Source organism: Panulirus ornatus, chromosome 31 (genome assembly GCF_036320965.1).
Source record: "Panulirus ornatus isolate Po-2019 chromosome 31, ASM3632096v1, whole genome shotgun sequence".
Taxonomy (NCBI): Eukaryota; Metazoa; Arthropoda; class Malacostraca; order Decapoda; family Palinuridae; genus Panulirus; species Panulirus ornatus.
The window spans coordinates 12,736,546-12,754,275 of record NC_092254.1 but is presented as its reverse complement, the minus strand read 5'-3'; the positions used below and the strand labels follow the sequence as shown (position 1 = coordinate 12,754,275).

Here is a 17,730-nt window from a genome sequence, read left to right as displayed (position 1 = left end):
CAATTCTTCTTTCATGGGCTCTCCTAAACTCTGTCATCAGCTTCAGGAGTTTCTCTGTGGAGTGTGCCATTACACAAAAGTCATCTACAAAAAGCAAATGATCCATATCCCATGATGCACTACCCTCAGCAGAGTGTAAGCCCTGCAGGCTATGGGCCACATGCACCACATCAGGGTTCTCTGTGTGGCCTGCGAACATGTTCAAGAAGGGTAAATAAATATTTCTTTGGTTTGCAAGATATGAAGTTGACAACAGTTCAATTACTATGCGAATGATTAATCATTTTCTGTAACTCAATACAAAATATGCAGCTTGTATCAAATAAATCTAAGTTTATTGAAGTCATTAAGCCTAATGCATATGTATGTCTCAATTTTACAGCCTACTGAGATGGAGGAGGTCCACTATGTAGCCCTCTCACAAGCCTAGCTGCTCATCACTAGTGCAAACCCAACCTTAACTCAATGAACTTTACATTCATTATCCTCAAAACCGCATCCTTAAACAACTAAACAACAATGATGAAATCACACACCTCTAATGCAGACCCACCTACAACATAAAACATTCACCCTCCTTCCTTTTCAATCACAAATGTGCTTTATTCTCCTGGTAAGATCTTTATGGCATTTAGTAGCTTTTTACCCATAACATACATTCATAGCACCAAACACAAGGCCTTTCGGTTAACTTTATCATACACTTTCTCCAGATCTACTGAAGCCAAATACAATGTATTCTTTTCCCCAACTATGGTATTTCTCATGTAAATTCACCCTGATCCATACACTCAATACACCCTAAGTTCCCCAGTCAAATGTTCTCTCCATACCACCAACCTCTTTATCACCACTCTCTCATATACTTGACCAAGTAAACTCAAAAGACTTATAACTGTAATTCCTCCACTCACTTTTGTCCTTGCCTTTATATAAGGTCACTATATACCCCCTCCCTGCCATACATCTGAGTTCTGTTCTAACCGACCAATCAGATCTCAAAATGTCAGCATGGCAAGAAGAATTCGTATACCTGTACAGCATTAATTTTAGTACTACTCAATTTCTATCACGATTATCTCATTTTTTATCAACCAGCTTTATTATATGATTCTGTAGTTTCTTTTTACCTTTTATTTAAGATTCTTTAGTTCATATTTCATCTTCATTCTCTAATTCATATTCTTTTTCTGGTCGTATGTACAGATGGTTGTTAGTCACACAGGTCGTAAGGAGGGGATCAGGTGTACATGCTCTATACAGGAACCTCATCTTGGCACTTACAAACACCGAATAGGCTGACAAACAAATCATCAACAGTCATTGCTTTTCTTGAAACATCTGCAATACCATCCACTCCTGCCACTTTGTCACTCTCCATGTTATGTATGGCATTCACTACCTTCTCTTTTAACAATACCATCCATGAACTCACCCTAAAAACACTGCATCCATTACCCTGTAATGATACATATTTAACAGTCCTCTAAAACAGTGAAACCATTTAAGTGCCATTCAGTGTAACAAACCAAAGAAAGAGAAACTTACCGAGACAGCACTGCTAAGACGAATTTTCGGGCCACGTGACTCAGAAGACTTTTCAGCATTTTTTGCCTCGGAATCTTGCACCGACAGATTTTCAGATGACACAGTGTTCACTTCACCATCTGCAATCTCTGATGTGCCTTTCTGAGACTCACTGGAACCAAAAGTCTTATCAGCATCAATTACTTCAGACTCAGATGCTGTCTGTGTGTCAGAACTTCCCTTTTCAAGATGCTCATTTTCCCCTGGTTTTGAGGTGCTACCATCTTTACCTAGATTTGGATCCTCTGGACTCATGGGATCCATAAGTGTTGTCACTGATGAGATTTGGATATTGGAGAAAGAATCCCTATCTTCATCAAGTGAGAGTCCAGTGATACAGTCCTCTCCTCCAACTACATTTGAGATTCGCAACTGCAGACCTCCCATCTCATCAGATCCAATAATTACACCATGTTCAACTATTTCTCCTATTGCTGGAGTTTCAGGATGGGACATAGGACCCAAAACATTTGACGGTTCTTCGCTTCGCGTATCAACTAAAGAAGCCAAAGATCTTAACTTAATTCTTCTACCATTTCCTTCTGTGTTAGATTCTTCACTGCTACTATTCTTATCGGAAGGCTTATTCGTATCTCTGCTGTCCCCTTCATCTTCAATGGCTAAATCCACAACTTCTGCTGGCTTTCTATACACTGGAAGTTCGACAATATCTTCCTCATCCTTACTTTCAGGATCATCAGAATCTTTTTCTAGTGAGCTGCTCTTCTTTCCATTTCCTTGCTCCACTTCCACTTCCATTACATCACATTCCTCATTGTCCATGTTCTCTGATGACACATTAGCATCTTCAACACCATTACCAGAATCACTACAGGTAGATTTAGTATTATCACCAGTTTCTTTTTCTAGCATATCAGTGCCATCATTATTTTCTGGATGCTGCTCAAGTGACTGAATATCAGTGTCTCTGGAAGAGCCTGCTGAACCATTATCATGATCTTTACTAGCTTCACCTTTATTTCTCTGATATTTTTCATTTCCCTGGTTCTCTTTATTTTTCTGATTTTCAACTTCTTTTTCTTTACTTACCCAATTCTCAACTTCATTTTCATTTTCTTTACTTCCCTGATTCTGTGTTAAAACACTTTCTGTACTTAACAAGGGATCAATCTGATTTTCATCCTCACTTTGACTAACAGATAAATCACATGTTTCTATGTTCACATTACTCTTATCACCTTCTCCATTCGTTACAGCATTATGTACTTCATTTTCTATTACAGAAACCACTGTATTGCTTGACTTTTCACTTTCTAAACCAGTCTCAGAACTACTTGGGACTTCTACGCTTTCAACATCACTTTCATTCACCATCCTGTTATTTTTTTCACAATCTTGTTTACCCTCCACTTCAAAATCTTTTAATCTATTATCCTTGTCACTTATGGCATGATGGTCCTGTGGGGCATCTGTTCTTGAGGTGTCCTCCTCCATGCTACTCACTTCATCCCCTTTTGTGTTACAATTTTCAGCGGATGTTACTTTTGGAGGATCTGCATCCATGGTCTCTGTCAGGCTATCATCCATGATAAAACTCTTTGAGGAATGAAGTCTGCAAAGGAAAAATACACAGATGTGAATGTAGTATTAAAATTCCCATTAATCAAAACAAAATATATGGTCAAATTGCAGCAAAAATGAGTACTGCAACAGAATATCTATTTCATTACCTAGACACACTAACTGCAGGGAAATTTGCCATGGCTGATTTACCCAAGCTAGGCTTGTACACCAAAATAAGTCAACAAAATGGTTATGCAATTTCTGACACTAAATTGTGCCTTATTAAGTATAGCCCAAAACTCTTATGATAAATAACATCAACAAAGCATGTGTCAGGGTTACACTTCAAAGCAGCATTTGCCCCAGTACCCTGACACCTGGGATCTACCTCATCAGTGTAGGACAGGTCTATTCCTCATCTTAATTGTCCAAACCAGATCACACAGCCATTAATAGGGAAAGCGGGATGGCATTTTCCATTTCTGCAGTTAGTCTGTGTCAAAGAAAAGAAAAGACTCATGTACCAGAATTCACATTTTTAACTTAAAATACAGTTGCATACAAATATCTGCAACACACAGTAAGCAAGTCACCCTAAATGCACTACTATGTTCAACAACCCCTGTAAAATAAAAATGAGGAAAATTAATGCTATTTGAGCCATTAATCAGCCATCCTGGTAAATCTAATAATCAACATCATTCATCAATTAAAAAAGACCATCATATCATTTCATCTCTGCCATTTCCCACATTAGCAAGGTAGCTCCAGGAACAGATGAAGAAAGGGCACATGCACTCACATTCATTCTCTAGCTGTAATGTGTAATGCACTGAAACCACATCTCCCTATCCACAACTTGGCCCTACAAGCATTTCTATGGTTTACCCCAAACATTAGCAGTTATACATTACAAGGAATGACTAACTTACAATCAAACAACACATCTAATAACCTAAATTAATTCACAGTCAGAGTTAGGTCTTTAACATCATAAATCAAATAAATCCTAATAAACTGACCTGCTTCAGATGCAAATGATTCATCAGCTTAACAATCAAGTATGTTGCTCAACAGTCTTCCGAGGGATGATGAGTAACTTAATCACACCTCATGACATCAAAACTCAGCTTGTGGTACATCATGCAATTAGTTTCTGGTCCTTTAATGCACTGCTGTAATGAATAGCAGAAAAAAATCCCTGAGAATTGATCTGACTGAATTAACTGGGTTAAACATGTGGAAATCAAACACGTTAGTAAACAATAATTCTACACCTATCATATAATCTGGACCCCTTCACACTCTATTACAAAAAAATCTCATTTCATATGGACCTTGCTATGTAGCAGCTTCCTGTATAGATGACCAGAGTGGAGATTAAGCTTGAAACAATAAATAAAACTCTGAATACTGCATGCACCATGCCATAGCATATAGACATCAAAAAATATCCCAGTTCAAATCTAACTTTAAAGTCAAAGTTGTGACATCATTCTCTTACACATATAATCTGAGCCCCTTCACACTTTATTACAAAAGAAAATCTTATTTCATATGGACCTTGCTATGTAGCAGCTTCCCGTATGGATGACCAGAGAGGGAATTAAGCTAGAAACAAAATAAATACAACCTTTTATACTGCATGCCCCATGCCATACCATATGGACCTCAAAAAATATCCCAGTTCAAATCTAACTTTAAAGTCAAAGTTGCGACATCATTCTCTTATGGATGCTACTTCTAAATATGACATGTTTTCATAACTACTAGCCTTTCCTGCTATCATGATTTGTACTGTTCAATCAGAAGCTGGTGGAAAAGGGTGTCATTTGCACAATCCAACCTCTAGCTGTTATGTGCTATACAAAAACCAGGCTACCTTCTAACCCCAAGTCCCACAGAGTACTCAAAGGCTCACTTTGACTTCTTCAGATGCTCTGATTCAGCCCATTACCCTTGTGTACCACAAGTCTTCCATTCTTGCCATCAAGTATACATTTCTCACCCTCCTAAATGTTCAGGCCCAAACACCCCAAAGCCTCCTCCACTCCATACTTACATTTTCATCTTCTTTTATACTTAACCGCCATCTCCCGCGTTAGCGAGGTAGTGCAAGGAAACAGACGAGGAATGACCCAACCCACCCACATACACATGTATATACATAAACACCCACACATGCACATATACATACATATACATTTCAATGTATAAATACACATGTACATATCCATACTTGCTGCCTTCATCCATTCCCGTTGCCAGCCCGCCACACATGAAATAGCATCCCCCCTCCAGCGACAGGAACAGACAAAAAAGGCCACATTCGTTCACACTCGGTCTCTATCTGTTATGTGTAATGCACTGAAACCACAGCTCCCTTTCCACTTCCAGGCCCCACAGACCTTTCCATGGCTTACCCCAGATGCTTCACATGCCCTGGTTTAATTCTCTGACAGCACATCGACCCCATAATAGAACACATAATACCCTTCAACAGCCAGGACTCGAACCCAGGACCTTTACGTGGTAAAATGCTAGCTGCTGGTGATGTGAGCTTGATGGGATTTAACTGTTCTAGACCCTGTTGCTCATGGATGAGATGAAGGGTATTCGCTTACTAGTTATCGATGTCATTTCCCTATTAAGGGCAATCATAGCCGAGGGGTTAGTGTTCCCGACTACCAGGCAGAGATCCTCGGTTCGAGTCCTGGTTGTTGAAGGGTAGTGTGTGTTCTATGAAAAAGTGCATTCATACACACTACATTCATGTGCGTATATACATATCATTATTTTCTTGTCCTTGATCACCGTTTCCTACACCAGTGAGGTAGCGCCAGGAAACAGAAGAAGAATGGTCCATTCACTCATATACACATACATAAATGCCCTTACACACATATACATATATATATATATACATAAAAATACACAGATATATACACATACACATGTACATATTCATACTTGCTTGCCTTCATCCATTCCTGGTGCGACCCCGCCCTACAGGAAATAGCAACGCTACCCTATGCTTCAGTGAGGTAGCACCAGGAAAACAGACAAAAAAGGCCATATTCGTTCACACTCAGTCTCTAGCTATCATATACATATATCTATTATTATTACCATCACTATACTTAGTCACTGTCTCCCACATCAGCGTGGTAGCGCAAGGAAACAGACAAAAGAATGGCCAACCCACCCACATACACATGCATATACATAAATGGCCACACACACACACACAGACATACCTATACATTTCAACGTATACATACTTATACATACACAGACATATACATATATACACATTTACACATTCATACTTGTTGCCTTCATCCACTCCTGTTGCCACCCCACCACTCATGAAAATGGCACCCCCCTCACCTGCGCATGAAGAGGTAGTGCTACGAAAAGACAACAAAAGCCACATTCATTCACACTCAGTCTCTAGCTGTCATGTGTAATGCACCAAAACCGTATCTCCCTTTCCACATCCAGGCCCCAAAAATCTTTCCATGGTTTACCCCAGACGCTTCACGTGCCCTGGTTCAGTCCAATGACAGCACATCGACCCCAGTATATCACATCGTTCCAATTCACTTTATTCCTTGCATGCCCTTCACCCTCCTGCATGTTCAGGCCCTGATTGCTCAAAATCTTTTTCACTCCACCCTTCCACCTCCAATTTGGTCTCCCACTTCTAGTTCCCCCCATCTCTGACACATGCCTCCTCTTTGACAATCTTTCCTCACTCATTCTCTCTATGTGACCAAACTATTTCAATACACCCTCTTCTGCTCTCTCAACCACACTCTTTTTATTACCAAACATCTCTCTTACCCTTTCATTACTTACCCGATCAAACCACCTCACACTACATATTTTCCTCAAACATCTCATTTTCAACATATCCACCCTCCTCTGCACAACCCTATTTATAGCTCATGCTATATATTATTCTATTTTTTTTATTATACTTTGTCGCTGTCTCCCGCGTTTGCGAGGTAGCGCAAGGAAACAGACGAAAGAAATGGCCCAACCCCCCCCCATACACATGTATATACATACGTCCACACACGCAAATATACATACCCATACATCTCAATGTACACATATATATACACACACAGACACATACATAAATACACATGTACACAATTCACAGTCTGCCTTTATTCATTCCCATCACCACCTCGCCACACATGGAATAACATCCCCCTCCCCCTCGTGTGTGCAAGGTAGCGCTAGGAAAAGACAACAAAGGCCCCATTCGTTCACATTCAGTCTCTAGCTGTCATGCAATAATGCACCGAAACCACGGCTCCCTTTCCACATCCAGGCCCCACACAACTTTCCATGGTTTACCCCAGACGCTTCAAATGCCCTGATTCAATCAATTGACAGCATGTCGACCCCGGTATACCACATCGATCCAATTCACTCTATTCCTTGCACGCCTTTCACCCTCCTGCATATTCAGGCCCCGATCTCTCAAAATCTTTTTCACTCCATCTTTCCAGCTCCAATTTGGTCTCCCACTTCTCCTCATTCCCTCCACCTCCGACACATATATCCTCTTGGTCAATCTTTCCTCACTCATTCTCTCCATTTGACCAAACCATTTCAAAACACCCTCTTCTGCTCTCTCAACCATGCTCTTCTTATTTCCACACATCTCTCTTACCCTTACATTACTTACTCGATCAAACCACCTCACACCACATACTGTCCTCAAACATCTCATTTCCAGCACATCCACCCTCCTGCGCACTACTCTATCCATAGCCCACGCCTCGCAACCATACAACATTGTTGGAAACACTATTCTTTCAAACATACCCATTTTTGCTTTCCGAGATAATGTTCTCGACTTCCACACATTCTTCAAGGCTCCCAGGATTTTCGCCCCCTCCCCCACCCTATGATTCACTTCCGCTTCCATGGTTCCATCTGCTGCCAGATCCACTCCCAGATATCTAAAACACTTCACTTCCTCCAGTTTTTCTCCATTCAAACTCACAGCGGCAAAAAAAAAAAAAAAAATATGGTGTGGGAGGCAAGTTGTTAGAAGCAGTGAAAAGTTTTTATTGAGGATGTAAGGCATGTGTACGTGTAGGAAGAGAGGAAAGTGATTGGTTCTCAGTGAATGTAGGTTTGCAGCAGGGGTGTGTGATGTCTCCATGGTTGTTTAATTTGTTTATGGATGGGGTTGTTAGGGAGGTGAATGCAAGAGTTTTGGAAAGAGGGGCAAGTATGCAGTCTGTTGTGGATGAGAGAGCATGGGAAGTGAATCAGTTGTTGTTCGCTGATGATACAGCGCTGGTGGCTGATTCATGTGAGAAACTGCAGAAGCTGGTGACTGAGTTTGGTAAAGTGTGTGAAAGAAGAGAGTTAAGAGTAAATGTGAATAAGAGCAAGGTTATCAGGTACAGTAGGGATGAGGGTCAAGTCAATTGGGAGGTAAGTTTGAATGGAGAAAAACTGGAGGAAGTGAAGTGTTTTAGATATCTGGGAGTGGATCTGGCAGCAGATGGAACCATGGAAGCGGAAGTGAATCATAGGGTGGGGGAGGGGGCGAAAATCCTGGGAGCCTTGAAGAATGTGTGGAAGTCGAGAACATTATCTCGGAAAGCAAAAATGGGTATGTTTGAAGGAATAGTGGTTCCAACAATGTTGTATGGTTGCGAGGCGTGGGCTATGGATAGAGTTGTGCGCAGGAGGATGGATGTGCTGGAAATGAGATGTTTGAGGACAATGTGTGGTGTGAGGTGGTTTGATCGAGTGAGTAACGTAAGGGTAAGAGAGATGTGTGGAAATAAAAAGAGCGTGGTTGAGAGAGCAGAAGAGGGTGTTTTGAAGTGGTTTGGGCACATGGAGAGAATGAGTGAGGAAAGATTGACCAAGAGGATAATATGTGTCGGAGGTGGAGGGAACAAGGAGAAGAGGGAGACCAAATTGGAGGTGGAAAGATGGAGTGAAAAAGATTTTGTGTGATCGGGGCCTGAACATGCAGGAGGGTGAAAGGAGGGCAAGGAATAGAGTGAGTTGGAGCGATGTGGTATACCGGGGTTGACGTGCTGTCAGAGGATTGAAGCAGGGCATGTGAAGCGTCTGGGGTAAACCGTGGAAGGCTGTGTAGGTATGTATATTTGCGTGTGTGGACGTATGTATATACATGTGTATGGGGGGGGGTTGGGCCATTTCTTTCGTCTGTTTCCTTGCGCTACCTCGCAAACGCGGGAGACAGCGACAAAGTATAATAAAAAAAATAAAATATATATATATATATATATATGGTGAGGAGCTTGAGGATTGGCAGAATGCTTGCATAGTGCCATTGTACAAAGGCAAAAGGGATAAAAGTGAGTGCTCAAATTACAGAGATATAAATTTGTTAGGCATTCCTGGTAAACTATATGGGAGGGTATTGATTGAGAGGGTGAAGGCATGTACAGAGCATCAGATTGGGGAAGAGCAGTGTGGTTTCAGAAGTGGTAGAGGATGTGTGGATCAGGAGTTTGCTTTGAAGAATGTATGAGAAATACCTAGAAAAGCAAATGGATTTGTATGTAGCATTCACGGATCTGGAGAAGGCATATGATAGAGTTGATAGAGATGCTCTGTGGAAGGTATTAAGAATATATGATGTGGGAAGCAAGATGTTAGAAGCAGTGAAAAGTTTTTATAGAGGATGTAAGGCATGTGTACGTGTAGGAAGAGAGGAAAGTGATTGGTTCTCAGTGAATGTAGGTTTGCGGCAGGGGTGTGTGATGCTCCAGAGAGCATCTCTATCAACTCTATCATATGCCTTCTCCAGATCCATAAATGCTACATACAAATCATTTGCTTTTCTAAGTATTCCTCACATACATTCTTCAAAGCAAACACCTGATCCACACATCCTTTACCACTTCTGAAACCACACTGCTCTTCCCCAATCTGAGGCTCTGTACATGCCTTCACCCTCTCAATCAATACCCTTCCATATAATTTTCCAGGAATACTCAACAAACTTATACCTCTGTAATTTGAGCACTCACTTTTATCCCCTTTGCCTTTGTACAATAGCACTATGCAAGCATTTCGCCAATCCTCAGGCACCTCACCATGAATCATACATACATTAAATAACCTTACCAACCACTCAACAATGCACTCACCCCCTTTTCTAATAAATTCCACTGCAATACCATCCAAACCTGCTGCCTTGCCGGCTTTCATCTTCCGCAAAGCTTTTACTACCTCTTCTCTGTTTACCAAATCATTTTCCCTAACCCTCTCACTTTGCACACCACCTTGACCAAAACACCCTATATCTGCCACTCTATCATCAAACACATTCAACAAACCTTCAAAATACTCACTCCATCTCCTTCTCACATCACCACTACTTTTTATCACCTCCCCATTAGCCCCCTTCACTGAAGTTCCCATTTGTTCCCTTGTCTTACACACTTTATTTACCTCCTTCCAAAACATCTTTTTATTCTCCCTAAAATTTAATGATACTCTCTCACCCCAACTCTCATTTGCCCTCTTTTTCACCTCTTGCACCTTTCTCTTGACTGCCTGCCTCTTTCTTTTATACATCTCCCACTCACTTGTATTATTTCCCATCAAAAATCATCCAAATGTCTCTCTCTTCTCTTTCACTAATAATCTTACTTCTTCATCCCACCATTCACTACCCTTTCTAATGTGCCCACCTTCCACACTTCTCATGCCAAAAGCATCTTTTGCGCAAGCCATCACTGCTTCCCTAAATACATCCCATTCTGTCCCCACTCCCCTTACCTCCTTTGTTCCCCACCTTTCTCCATTCTGTACTCAGTCTCTCCTGGTACATCCTCACACAAGTCTCCTTCCCAAGCTCACTTACTCTCACCACTCTTTTCACCCCAACATTCTCCCTTCTTTTCGGAAAACCTCTACAAATCTTCTCCTTCGCCTCAACAAGATAATGATCAGACATCCCTCCAGTTGCACCTCTCAGTACATTAACAACCAAAAGTCTCTCTTTCGCGCACCTATCAATTAACACGTAATCCAATAACGCTCTCTGGCCACCTCTCCTACTTACATACGTATACTTATGTATATATCTCTTTTTAAACCAGGTATTCCCAATCACCAGTCCTTTTTCAGCACATAAATGTACAAGCTCTTCACCATTTCCATTTACAACACTGAACACCCCAGGTACACCAATTATTCCCTCAACTGCCACATTACTCGCCTTTGCATTCACATCACCCATCACTATAACCCGGTCTCGTGCATCAAAACTATTAACACACTCACTCAGCTGCTCCCAAAACACTTGCCTCTCATGATCTTTCTTCTCATGCCCAGGTGCATATGCACCAATAATCACCTATCTTTCTCCATCCACTTTCAGTTTTACCCATATCAATCTAGAGTTTACTTTCTTACACTATCACATACTCCCAACACCCCTGTTTCAAAAGTAGTGCTACTCCTTCCCTTGCTCTTGTCCTCTCACTAACCCCTGACTTTACTCACAAGACATTCCCAAGCCACTCTTCCCCTTTACCCTTGAGCTTCGTTGCACTCAGAGCCACAACATCCAGGTTCCTTTCCTCAAACATACTACCTATCTCTCCTTTTTTCTCATCTTGGTTACATCCACACACATTCAGGCACCCCAATCTGAGCCTTCAAGGAGGATGAGCACTCCCAGCTTGACTCTATCTTCTGTTTCCCCTTTTAGAAAGTTAAAATACAAGGAGGGGAGGGTTTCCAGCCACCCACTTCTGTCCCCTATAGTCGCCTTCTACGACACGTGAGGAATGCGTGGGAAGTATTCTTTCTCCCCTATCCCCAGGGATAATATATATATATATATATATTTTTTTTTTTATACTTTGTCGCTGTCTCCCGCGTTTGCGAGGTAGCGCAAGGAAACAGACGAAAGAAATGGCCCAACCCACCCCCATACACATGTATATACATACGTCCACACACGCAAATATACATACCTACACAGCTTTCCATGGTTTACCCCAGACGCTTCACATGCCCTGATTCAATCCACTGACAGCACGTCAACCCCGGTATACCACATCGCTCCAATTCACTCTATTCCTTGCCCTCCTTTCACCCTCCTGCATGTTCAGGCCCCGATCACACAAAATCTTTTTCACTCCATCTTTCCACCTCCAATTTGGTCTCCCTCTTCTCCTCGTTCCCTCCACCTCCGACACATATATCCTCTTGGTCAATCTTTCCTCACTCATTCTCTCCATGTGCCCAAACCATTTCAAAACACCCTCTTCTGCTCTCTCAACCACGCTCTTTTTATTTCTACACATCTCTCTTACCCTTACGTTACTTACTCGATCAAACCACCTCACACCACACATTGTCCTCAAACATCTCATTTCCAGCACATCCATCCTCCTGTGCACCACTCTATCCATAGCCCACGCCTCGCAACCATACAACATTGTTGGAACCACTATTCCTTCAAACATACCCATTTTTGCTTTCCGAGATAATGTTCTCGACTTCCATACATTCTTCAAGGCTCCCAGAATTTTCGCCCCCTCCCCCACCCTATGATTCACTTCCGCTTCCATGGTTCCTTCCGCTGCCAGATCCCTGGGGATAGGGGAGAAAGAATACTTCCCACGTATTCCCTGCGTGTCGTAGAAGGCAACTAAAAGGGAAGGGAGTGGGGAGCTGGAAATCCTTCCCTCTCTTTTTTTTTTCTCTCTCTTTTTAAATTTTCCAAAAGAAGGAAAAGAGAAGGGGCCAGGTGAGAACATTCCCTCAAAGGTCCAGTCCTCTGTTCTTAACGCTACCTCGCTAACACGGGAAATGGCGAATAGTGTGAATGAAAAAAAAAATATATATCCCTTGGGATATGGGAGTAAGAATACTTCCCACGTATTGCCTGCGTGTTGTTGAAGGCCACTAAAAGGGGAGAGAGTGGGGGGCTGGAAATGCTCCCCTCTCATTTTCAATTTTCCAACAGAAGGAATGGAGACGGAGGCCAAGTGAGGATGTTCCCTCAGAGGCTCAGTCCTCTGTTCTTGGCACTACCTCGCTAAAGCGGGAAATGGCGAACCGTATACGAAAAAACGATACGATGAATAAATGGTGTAACTGGGCTTTGCCTGCTAGGGGGTAAACCACAAGAGAAAAGTCATCTTCATTGGAACTGTATCACTGGAAGTATAGCCATGTCAAAGAACTTAACACTCCAAAGTAGTCTCAATTTCCCTGCTACCAGAAGTACAACAGTCTTGGGATGGTAAAGCCTTTAGAATGGTCTTGGGAACACCAGGACTCATAAAATCTGTTCTTGGTTAATTATAAATAAATAAATACATAATTCTATTATCCATAGTGGGTCAACTATCTGCATACTTTTGGTAACCAAACCAGACTTTAGTTGCTGAAAAAGTATAGCATCTGCTGACAATTCAAGGATACTTTACAGAGTTTATGGTCTCACATAACAAGTTAACCAACAGAACTTGGTAAGTAGCCAGTTATAAGTTAAAACCTTCCAGACTCATTTCCTATGCTACCAATTGAGCATCACAGCCAATGAGAACTCACCTTGTACATCTTAATGTTTCAATAACTGTCACACGATGTGTAGTTCTCCAACACATTTTTAGCTTCTTGCATGGATCCAAGGCACGATTGCATGCAGAAGCCAGGCGGGCCTAGGATTACTTGGGAAGGTGACATGGGTCACTAGGTACATGACACAGTAGTCTGCCACCTCAGCGGAATCATCACCCATCAGCCAAGACCCTCGTATCCTTAGGATAATATGTACACATTGTATTGTTCTGGAGCTTTTGGGTGTGGTGCCTCAATTTATAAATAATTGCTTAATGAGCTACACGATAAATACAGTGCACATGTAAAACTAAATTTTGGAACTACAAAGACTAAATCTATATTGCGATCATTTAATCAATAAGGTCAGAGTAATGTTTAATAGATGCATGAATCAAAATACTTTTCATTTCTTTCCCCACGGATGAGTCATAGCAACGTATGGGGTGTTGGGCAATGGCAGGCACAGTGGCCTTAAATGATTGGGTATGTGGCTTAACAGAAAATGATGGTCTGAGGCTTGGTTAATAAATATGCGTAAACATGGTTGGACGAGGTAAGCTGGAATACGGACAACTGTAAACTGTAACTGTAAATCTAGCCAAATCTGTATTGGAGTTTAAAAGCTAGAGCTAAACTGTAAACATATATGTAACAAAACATGCTATAAATTTGGAAACAGCCAAAACATAAAAAGGCTCCTCTACATTACACAGAGTTTGTAATTTTCTAAATATGTACTGGTTGTTAGTGATCTTCTATGAGCAAAACTGTACTTTCCACAGGGTCTGAAATGAAGATGTGATGATAATAGACATTTGCCTACATCTCTGCACACATATATAATTTTGATTTTGAGAAATTTAACCCTAAGACTACTTTTCTGGTGCTCCTGCAGCTTCAAGGCAGTGCTACTTACAGCAGGAAATTGATGGACTACTTTGGACAAGTTCCGTGACAAGATTGTACTCTTTTTGTTCAGTGATGATAATCCAAACTTGCCAAAGGTGACTTTACATTCTCAATGTAATCTCATGCAGGCGGATTCTGATAAGACTAAACACCCACATACGTACATACAAACAGTATCATTATTTGCTGCCCCCCAGAACATCTTACACAGTACTGTTAAACCTTTGTTGCTGTCTTTAATATGACGTCAGGGTAAAGTAGTCCTCCAGAGCAGGAAGATTCTTGATGATGCTGAACACCTTTCTGTTCAGGTGATCGTGATTCCACATTAATGAAGGTGAATTCATACTCTTGACGTCATCACTTGAGAGTGGAATCCAGAAAACACTATACTGCACCTCCTAACCAGTTTGATCTTCCAGCCTCTCAAAAGAAAATATAACAAATCTGCAAACCATGCAAAACAGAGTTCTTAGAACAATCTTTGGCTGTCAGTAACCAACAAAACACCTCTACAATGATAGAAAGAACCTCTCAATCAAATTACATTTCAACATGCTCAACAATCAATTCTTTGCAACAGCACAAATCCCTTCCCACTCAAAAAATTCCACAAGTAACTAGGAGGGTGAACTTTGGACAAGTTCTGTGACAAGATTGTACTCTTTTTGTTCAGTGATGATAATCCAAACTTACCAAAGGTGACTTTACATTCTCAATGTAATCTCATGCAGGTGGTTTCTGATAAGACTACACACCCACATACGTACATACAAACAGTATCATTATTTGCTGCCCCAGAACATCTTACACAGTACTGTTAAACCTTTGTTGCTGTCTTTAATATGATGTCAGGGTAAAGTAGTCCTCCAGAGCAGGAAGATTCTTGATGATGCTGAACACCTTTTTGTTCAGGTGATTGTGATTCCACATTAATGAGGGTGAATTCATACTCTTGATGTCAACACTTGAGAGTGAAATCCAGAAAACACTACACTGCACCTCCTAACCAGTTTGATCTTCCAGCCTCTCAAAAGCAAATATAACAAATCTGCAAACCATGCAAAATACAGTTCTTAGAACAATCTTTGGCTGTCAGCAACCAACAAAACACCTCTACATTGATAGAAAGAACCTCCCAAACAAGTCTCCTTTCAACATGCTCAACAATCAATTCTTTGCAACAGCACAAATCCCTTCCCACCCAAAAAATTCCACAAGTAACTAGAAGCATGAAAGGCATGCAAGGAATAGAGTGAATTGGAACAATGTGATATACCGGGGTCGATGTGCTGTCAATGGATTCAACCAGGGCATGTGAAGTGTCTGGGGTAAACCATGGAAAGTTTCGTGGGGCCTGGATGTGGAAAAAGAGCTGTGGTTTTGGTGCATTATACATGACAGCTAGAGACTGTGTGAACAAATGTGGCCTTTGTTGTCTCTTCCTAGCGCTACCTCACGCACGTGTGGGGATACGGGGTTGTCATTTCATGTGTGGCGGGGTGGCGACGGGATTGAATAAAGGCAGCAAGTATGAATTATGTACACGTATATATATGCACATGTCTGTGTATGTATATATATGTATACGTTGAAATGTATAGGTATGTATATGTGCACGTGTGGACGTGTACGTCATGCGGGAGTGCTCATCCTCCTCGAAGGCTTAGACTGGGGTTTCTACATGTGTGATCAGAAAAAAAAAAGATGAGAAAAAAGGAGAGATAGGGAGTAAATTTGAGGAAGGAACCTGGATGTTTTGGCTCTGAGTGGTTTGGGAATGTCTTGGGAGCAAAGTCAGGATTGGTGAGAGGACAAGAGCAAAGGAAGGAGTAGCACTACTCCTAAAGCAGGAGTTTTGGGAGTATGTGACAGAGCGTAAGAAAGTAAACTCTAGATTGATATGGGTAAAACTGAAAATAGACGGAGAGAGATGGGTGGTTATTGGTGCCTATGCACCTGTTCATATCAATCTAGAGTTTACTTTCTTACACTCTATCACATACTCCCACAACTCCTGCTTCAAGAGTAGTGCTACTCCTTCCTTTGCTCTTGTCCTCTCACCAACCCCTAATTTTACTCCCAAGACATTCCCAAACCACTCTTCCCTTTACCCCTGAGCTTCGTTTCACTCAAAGCCAAAACATCCACGTTCTTTTCCTTAAATATACTACCTATCTCTCCTTTTTTCTTATCTTGGTTACATCCACACATATCTAGATACCCCAATCTGAGCCTTCGAAGAGGATGAGCACTCCCCACATGACTCCTGTTTCCCCTTTTAGAAAGTTAAAATACAAGGAGGGGAGGGTTTCTAGCCCCCACTCCCATCCCCTTCAGTTGCCTTCTACAACACGCAGGGAATGCGTGGGAAGTATTCTTTCTCCCCTATCCCCAAGGATATATATATATTTATTCATCTATCATACTTTGTCACTGTTTCCTGCATTAGCAAGGCAGCGCAAGGAAAGAGACGAAAGAATGGCCCAACCTACTCACATACACATGTATATACATACACGCCCACACAAGCAAACATACATACCTATACATTTCAACGTATACATACATATACATTCACAGACATAAACACATGTACATATTCATACTTGATGCCCTAATCCATTCCCGTTGCCACCTTGTCACATATGAAATAGCAACCCCCTCCCCATGAGGTAGCGCTAGGAAAAGACATGCATACACACACCTTTACATACATATACATATCAACATATGCACAAGTACATACATACATACATTCCTATGAGTCCATGGGGAAAATGAAACCCGATAAATTCCCAAGTGCACTTTCATGTGATAATCACATCATCGGGGAAATACAAGAAAGAAATATATGTCAGTTGATATACAACGAAGAGATGTAGCTAGGACGCCATTTGGTAAACAAGTGGTCTTGGACAATCACCTGTTTCCCAAATGGCGTCCTAGCTACGTCTCTTCATTGTATATCAACTGACATATTTCTTTTTGGATCTCCCCTGATGATGTGATTATTACATGAAAATGCACTTGGGAATTTATCATGTTTCATTTTCCCTGTAGACTCATACGAATATACTTGATCACGGGTAAAATCATTATCCT

General features: G+C 41.4%; 1 protein-coding gene across 6 annotated transcripts in view; it reads right to left on the bottom strand.

Annotated features, from left to right (window-relative positions):
* LOC139758828 (uncharacterized) overlaps window positions 1-17,730 on the bottom strand; it is a 28,859-nt gene that overhangs the window by 7,918 nt on the left and 3,211 nt on the right. For 2 of the 6 annotated variants that reach the window (XM_071680667.1, XM_071680666.1), the window contains exons 2-5: window positions 13,705-13,913; window positions 4,134-4,286; window positions 3,500-3,604; window positions 1,549-3,160 (exon numbers count right to left, since the gene is read on the bottom strand). In XM_071680667.1, coding sequence (XP_071536768.1) covers window positions 1,549-3,160; window positions 3,500-3,504 — 1,617 coding nt within the window. In that variant the 5' untranslated portion in view covers window positions 3,505-3,604; window positions 4,134-4,286; window positions 13,705-13,913. The remainder of the gene's footprint in view (window positions 1-1,548; window positions 3,161-3,499; window positions 3,605-4,133; window positions 4,287-13,704; window positions 13,914-17,730) is intronic. The other 4 variants (XM_071680668.1, XM_071680671.1, XM_071680669.1 and 1 more) reach the window with 4 other exon arrangements.